This window comes from Mobula hypostoma, chromosome 12 (assembly GCF_963921235.1).
Source record: "Mobula hypostoma chromosome 12, sMobHyp1.1, whole genome shotgun sequence".
NCBI lineage: Eukaryota > Metazoa > Chordata > Chondrichthyes > Myliobatiformes > Myliobatidae > Mobula > Mobula hypostoma.
In genome coordinates this window covers 6,047,513-6,055,503 of record NC_086108.1, presented here as the reverse complement: position 1 = coordinate 6,055,503, position 7,991 = coordinate 6,047,513, and the positions used below count along the sequence as shown (strand labels likewise).

The following is a 7,991-nucleotide window of genomic DNA, read 5'->3' as shown; positions in this document are numbered from 1 at the left end:
TTCCCCCTCTCCCAGTCCCACCACTTTGAACTTCTTCCTCCCCACCCCCCACCTCCATACTCTGATTTATCATTTTTCTTTCCAGTCCTGATGAAAGGTCTTGGCCTGAAACGTCAACTGTTTATACACACACGCTGCCTGGCCTGCTGAGTTCCTCCAGCATTTTGTGTGTTGCTTTGAGTGAAGTTATCTCCTTTGGTTCAAGAGCCTGATGCTTGAGGGGTAGTAACTGTTCCTGAACCTGGAGGTGCGAGTCCTGAGGCTCCAGTACTTTCTTCCTGATGGCAGCAGTGAGAGGAGAGCATGTCCTGGGGAGGGTGGTGTTGTCCCTGATGATGGATGCTGCTTGCCTGCAGCAATGTTTCATGTAGATGTGTTCAATGGTGGGGAGGGCTTTACCTGTGATGGACTGGGCTGTTCTCGATCTTATTGTGGTTTTTGTTGTTGTGCAGCAGAGCCGAAGTAACGAACATTTCGTTTGCCTTTACACATGTTCTGGAAATGACATTAAACAATCTTGACGGCAATCAGAGGGTGGAGGGACCCAGGAGAAGCCTGCCAAGCCTGCCTCTCCGCTGCTGCAAAACATGCCTCATACCCTGGTATGCGACACCAATGCCTTTGAACGGAAATGTCATGCAAAAGGTAGTGGATTTGGCTCAGTCCATCACGGGTAAAGCCTCCCCCCCCCCCAACTATTGAACACATCTACCTGAGACGCTGTCGTAGGAAAGCAGCATCCATCATCAGAGATCCCCACCACCCTGGACATGATCTCTTCTCACTGATGCCATCAAGTAGAAGGTACAAAAGTCACAGGACTTGCACCACCGGGTTCAAAAACAGTTACTGTCCCTCAATCTCAGACTCTTGAATAAAAGGGGTTAATTACACCCGCTTTCCTCATCATTGAGATGTTCCCACAACCAATGATCTCACTTTAAAGACTTTTTATCTCATGTTCTCATTATTTATTGCTATTTTTTTTATTTGCATTTGCACAGTTGTCTTCTGCACTCTGGTTGATCTTTCATTGATCCTGTTAGAGTTACTATTCTGTAGATTTGCCGAGTCGTCGTCGTGGCTATTCCTCGAGGTCGAGGATGCTGGCCTTTGGTCTGTTGATCTACTTATGGGCTCCACGAGTCCAGGCCGAGAGTGCCCACAGGAAAACGAATCTCAGGGCTGTATATGGTGACATGTATGAGCTTTGATAATAAAATTTACTTTGAACTTTCAACTGAAAAAAGGAGCTTAAATCAGACGTAATGCACAGAATCAATATATTCCAACGATGGCCGGAGGAATTCTCAGCAGCTTGTGGTCCGGTTTACCGAGCTTTTACCTGACAAAGAAGGTGATTCGGAATTGTCAGCCTTTTGAACGCCATTTCAATTCTCGATAGTTTTATTTGTTGAGAACATAACTCACGCCCACTGACATGAAGCCGCGTCAGAACTCCGAAGGGCGGTCCATAATGAGACTTACCCAAATGTATAAAAGTTGTCAGTGCGGACGGCAGTGTGAACTTCAATCGGGACTTTAATTGCCCTTAATTTAAGGGTAGTTTACTGTTTGAATCTGGTGAAAGTGGTACAACTGTGAATTTTGAGATACAGCCTCTCTTGCTTTTTTTTCCAGAATCTGCGTACTCTGTCATCATGAGTTTTGATGAACCGTTGACAACTTTGTTGGTTGTTTTACTGAGCGTCCTGCTTCTGGCGAGATTCTTTCAGAACAACCAGCGGCAGAAAGGCAGGCTTCCCCCGGGTCCCCCTGCCCTCCCGATCATCGGCAACCTATTCCAACTGGATTTGAAAGCACCCCACAAATCCCTCATCAAGGTAGGGACAATGTCTGTATATTTAAATTACACACAGATAAAAATTTTCCCCCACTTGAGGCCGCTTTCTTTGACGAAATCGCGGAAGCAGTCATACTAAAGTTGCGTAAGGGCTGGTGTTGAAATTTCTTTAAATCACGGTCGGTATCAAATGATCAGAACCTCACTATTATCCCTCTTTTGACACCATTTATTAGTATTTTGTAACAGTAATTTTGCACTGCACTGCTTCCGCAAACCAACAAATTTCACGGCATTAATTTTTCACGATGATACACCTGATTCTGATTCTGAAATCACCACGTTCAAAACTACTACGAGTATTTTCGAAAAGACACCCGAAACGTGTTCGGAATTTTCTTCCCCTTCCGCCATCAGATTTCCGAACAGTTCCTCATTATTAGCTGTCTTTCTGCACTATTGATTTATTTATTTAGATATTTTAGTGTAATATTGTGGCGAGCATTCGTTCTATGATGACAGACGAGAAAAGCTCCTTTAACTCAACAGCCGTTTTTATTGCGACAAGCACAAAAAAACACCTACCGGGCGCTGTGACCCCCCTCAGTCATATACAGACGGGGGAGGTCATTATTTCACACCCCGGTTAGAGTCAGTGCGACCCCCTACCGTAATGCCACGAAAGCATTTTGAAACAAGAACAGTAAATAGTGCTGGCCATTAGGAAAACCTGGGCAGGCTGTCGACCAAGCCCACCCACCCCACGCTACCATATATGTATAATATATATCTAATATTATATATATTATTTATTGATTGATTAAAATGAAGTGTGGAATAGGCCACTGCGGCCCTTTGAGCCATGCCACCCAGCAATCCCCCAACTGAACGCTAGCCTAATCCTGGGACAATTAGCCTACCAACTGGTACGTCTTTGGACTGTGGGAGGAAATCGGAGCACCCGGAGGAAGCCCACATGGTCACTGGGAGAAAGAAACTCCTTACAGGCAGCAGTGGGAATTGAACACAGGTCACCTGTACTGTAGATCATTGCTCTGACCACTATGCTACCCTATAGATTCAACATTACATATAACATTTATATATAATCTATATTATTATAATATATCATTTATATCTTTCTGTAACTTATAGTAATTTTAATGTACTAGATTACAACCATCAAACAACACATTTCACGACATGTCAGTGGTAATAAATCTGTCTTTGAGGTGCAGAAGACTTCAAAGTTCAAAGTCCAGGCTTCGTGTCTATGGACTTACTTTAGTTCTGAGTGCTGTTTGCTTGCTTTTGTTGTTTGCACAATTTGATTTTCTTTTCCCCTCTCTGCATGTGTGTGTTGGATTTTTTAGAAGTGGGTTCTTTGGGGTTTCTTGTTTTGTGGCTGCCTGTAAGGAGACAAATCTCAAAGTTGTGTAATATCTACGTACTTTGATAAATGTACTTTGAACTTTGGAAACCCCAATGAATTTCTAGCCCATTGCTTTAACCATTCAATTGAAGGAGCAGAGGGTGATGAGTGAAGGGAATAAGCTGCCGGAGTAAGTGGTTGAAACAGGTACAATTTGAGAAGCAGTTGGGTATATACATGGAGGAGTGGGACTTGTGCCAAATGCAGGAAATTGAGGTCATCAGAGTGGGCACCATGGATGGACGTCCACAAAATGGGCTGAAAGGCTTGTATCTGCACTATGTTGCTCTATGATTTTTACACTTATTGTTAGCCTGTGCCTATCAGGAAGTAATCAAGACTTGTTTTCAGATGTTCAGGCTATAAATTCTGGAACTGACCATCAGTACCAGGTTTTATTATCACTGACATATGCTGTGAAATTTGTTGTGGCAGCAGTACAGTGCAAGAAATAAAAATCACTCACTCATTCGTTATGTGCCAGTTCTTCTCCATGGCCATGATTGTTGTTGGCAAATTTTTCTGCAGAAGTTGTTTGCCATTGCTTCTTCTGGGCAGTCCCTTTACAAGACTGTGATTACCCCAGCCATTATTAATACTCTTCAGAGTTTGTCTGCCTGGTGTCAGTGGTCACATAACCGGGACTTGTGATATGCACCAGCTGCTCATAAGACCATCTACCACTTGCTCACATGGCTTCATTTGACCCTGATCTGGAGGGATGGGGGCTAAGCAGGTGCTACACCTTGCCCAAGGGTGACCTGCAGGCTAGCGGAAGGAAGGAGTGCCTTACACCTCTTTTGGTAGAGACACATCTGCACACCGCCACCCAAAAATTACTATAGGTTACAAAGAAGGAAATAGTGGCAAAGAGGAATAGTGGGCTGGTGTTCTTGGACAGTACAGAAATCTGATGGATGCCTGAATCATTGAGGGTGGAACCTCAGGCTCTTATACCTCATCCCTGATGGTAGTAATGAGAAGGGGGCATGTCCCAGATGGTGAGGGTCCTTAATGATAGACACCGCCTTCTTGAGGTATTAATTTTTGAAGATGTCCTCCAAGGTGGGAAGGTTAGCGCCCATGATGATAGTTATGAGAAGAGGGTATGTGTAGTATTGTGAGGGTCCTTAATGACGGATGCTGCCTTCTTGAGATATCAATTTTTGAGGATGTTAATGTTTCCTCTGAGAGACACAGAACTTTGGTCATCAGTTCTGATAGTTCCAGTAGTTCATTGGGTAGCTCTGCATCACATTGAGATACAAGAGCTTGCAGATGCTTGTATCTAGAGGATCTCAGTGGGTCACGGAGTGTCTGCGGAGGGAACTGGACAGTGAATGTTTCAAATCAAGAACCTTCATGTGGACTATCCACTTCCTTCACAGATACTACCTGACCTACTGATTTCCTCCAGCCATTTGTTCATTCTCTTCGAGACCGTGTGAGTTTCCTCCGGGTGTTCCATTTCCCTCCCACACATTCCAAAGGCGTACGGGTTAGTAAGTTGTGGGCGTGCTATGTTGGCGCCAGAAGCATGGTGACAGTTGCGATCGGCCCCCAGCACATCCTTGTACTGCGTTGGTCCGATTTCATATGAACTTATTCAACACATGTACATCGAAACATTAAGTGAAATGCATCGTTTACGTCAACAACCGTCACAGTCTGTGGATTTGTTGGAGAAATCCCACGAGTGTCACCACACATTCACACACCAATGAGGGTTGGACGTTGACACAAGCAACACATTTTGCTGTTTTGATGTTTCAATGTACAATACAGTGTAAAAGTTTCAGACACATATGTATGGCTAGGGTCTCTAAGACTTTTGCACAGTGTTGTAGTGATTTTATGTATTGCACTGTACTGCTGCTGCAAAAAGAGAAGACATTTCATGACATATGTGAGTGATGATAGCCTGGTTCTGTTACGGATCTCAGTTCTGGACTGAGAGTGGGAAAGGGGGCAGGGAGAGGGGAGTCATGGTTGGGAAAAGGGGAAGGAAGAGGGGATGGAGTGGGAAGCACCAGAGAAACATTCTATAATTATCAATAAACCAATTGTTTGGAATCACATTACCTTGCCTGGGGTCTCAAGGCTGGATGCATCTGCACCCCATACCACCCTTCGCCCCTGGCACTCCTCTGCCACCCATCCCAGGGCACTCTGCCCTCGCCATTCCCTACATCATTTGCTCCTGCCAGAATTACAAACTCTCTCTCCACTCCACGTTGACAGATACAGTACTGTGCCTAGGCCACTTGTTCCCCTAAAGGAATATAGTATGGGTCTTATCTCCTCTCTAGCTAAATTGATTGACGAACATCATATGGAGTATTACATGTTAAAAAACAATATACATTCATTGTATCACCACAGCTGAGTGAACAGTATGGCCCTGTGTTCACCTTCTGGTTCAGCAGCTTCCCTGCGGTGGTGGTGTGTGGTACCGAGGCTATAAGAGAGGCCCTTATTGGCCATGGGCATGACTTCAGCGGCCGATATCTCTTGCCCTTCTTCGAAAAAATCTCTGACGGCTATGGTAAGAGAATTTTTAATTTAACTCAAGTTATTTTGTTGCTGCTTCCGTTCTCTTGAAATCTGAATATTTTTTGTTATTTATACACTTAGGGTATTAATGCTGCTGAAAGAGATGTCACTTGTTGGTTGTTCTTGTTATAATTTTAATTTATTATTTAGAAATAACAGTGCGGAACAGGGACTTCAGGCTCAAGGAGCCGCACAGCCCCGATACTGGGCTAATCACGGGACAATTTACAATGTCCAATTAATAGGGTCGTAGAAATGTACAGCACAAAACAGGCCCTTCGGCCCTTCGACCCTTCTTGTCTATACCGGCACATTTAAGCTAGTCACACGGACTTGCACCCAGACCATAGCCCTCAGTAACTCTACCACACATGTACCCATCCAAAGTTCTCTTAAATGTTGAAATTGAACTCGCAAGCACCACTTGCACTGACAGCTCATTCCACGCTTTTCTCCTCTGAATAAAGAAGTTTCCTCTCGTGTTTTCTTAAAACTTTTCACCTTTCACCCTTAACCAATGACATGTAATTGTAGTCCCACCCAATCTCAGGGGAAAAGCCCACTTGCATTTTTTTTCTATCTATATCCTTCATAATCTTATATATCTCTATTAAATCTCCTCTCAATCTTCTGCATTTCAAAGAATAATTCCCAACCTGTTGAATCTTTCTATATAACTCAGGTCCTCCAATTCTGGCAACATCCTTGTAAATTTTCTCTAGACTTGTTCAATCATATTTATATCTTTACTGTAGGTAGGTAACCAAAACTGTACACAGTACTCCAAATTAGGCCTCAACAACATCTTATTCAACTTCAACACGACATCCCATCTCCTGCACTCAGTACTTTGATTTATGAGGGCTAATATGCCAAAAACTTTCTTTACAACCCTCTCTACATTTGCCACCATTTTAGATGAATTCTCAGCTCCCTCTGTTCTGCTAACCTCCTACCCCATATGTCTTCAGACTGTGGGAGAAAACCAGAGCACCTGATGGAAACCCAAGCCATTGAGAAGATAGCGCTGAGTATCCTGTACGCTGATGTTACTTCCACGATGCTGCCTGAGAAGAGTGTTCCAGGATTTAGAACGTGACAATGAACATGGGTATCGCGATTGAGATACCTCTCTACCAAAGGAGGTGTAAGGGATGGAAGCCATGGGAGCAGGTGGTGGATGGTTGTATGAGCAGCTGGTGCATATCACAAGTCCTGGTTATGCAATCACTGACACCAGGCAGACAATCTCCAAAGAATATTGATCATGGTTGGGGTCACCCATCTTGTAAAGACATTGCCCAGAGAAGGCAATGGAAACCAGTTCTGCAGAAAAATTGGTCAAGAACAATTATGGTGAAGGGAGCAAGATTGCTTATATCATATAACATGTCACATAATGAAGGTGTTGATGAAGGAATACTGATATATTTCCAAGGAGCTGTGCAATGAATGGAAGGACACTAGGGAGTGTGGTGGAACAGAAGGACCTGAGATTCAGATTCATCGCATGAACGCTGAAACATACCGTGAAATGCGTAATTGATGTTAACAGCCAGTACACCCAAGGATTAGCTGGGGACAGCCTGCAAGTGTTGTCACATGTTCTGACACTAGCATAACATGCCCACAATGTTCAGCAGAACAACAAAACTAGACACCAGCAAAAAGTGCCCTAGGAGTACAAAGAATCCTGATAAAGGGTCTCAGTCCAAAATGTCCACTATTCCTTTCCTTCGATGCTGCCACCTGCTGAGTTCCCTCAGCATTGTGTGTGTGTGTGTGTGTGTGTGTGTGTGTGCGGGCGCGTGTGTATATATGTGTGTGTTGCTCTGGATTTCCAGGTGTGCAGATTTTCTCGTGTCTAGGAACACAAGTGCATAGTTCGTTGAAAGCTGCATCACAGATGGACAAGGTAGTCAAAAAAGTTCAAAGTTAAACTGATTCTGGAGAAGACGTTGCCAACCCCTAGTGACTGAGGTCTGTAAGTGAGGAAATCGAGGATCCACTTGGTGGAGTTTCTTTCCCAACATCTGACGGTATTTGTAATAGTTGCGTCTAGTATCTACATGAAGTGCTGCCCCAAAGACAAAGACAAAGTAAATTTATTTTCAACGTACATACATGTCACCATATACAGCCTTCAAGTTCATTTTCTTGTTGGCATACTCAATAAAAAAAAATCTATAGAATAATAACCAT

General features: G+C 43.7%; 1 protein-coding gene across 4 annotated transcripts in view; it reads left to right on the top strand.

The window, feature by feature from the left end:
• Positions 1 to 1,508: 1,508 nt before the first annotated feature.
• Positions 1,509 to 7,991, top strand: part of LOC134354584 (cytochrome P450 2C15-like) — a 40,837-nt gene continuing 34,354 nt past the window's right edge. For 2 of the 4 annotated variants that reach the window (XM_063063548.1, XM_063063547.1), the window contains exons 1-2: positions 1,509 to 1,844; positions 5,619 to 5,781. In XM_063063548.1, the coding sequence (XP_062919618.1) occupies positions 1,662 to 1,844; positions 5,619 to 5,781 (346 nt within the window). In that variant the 5' untranslated portion in view covers positions 1,509 to 1,661. The remainder of the gene's footprint in view (positions 1,845 to 5,618; positions 5,782 to 7,991) is intronic. The other 2 variants (XM_063063549.1, XM_063063550.1) reach the window with 2 other exon arrangements.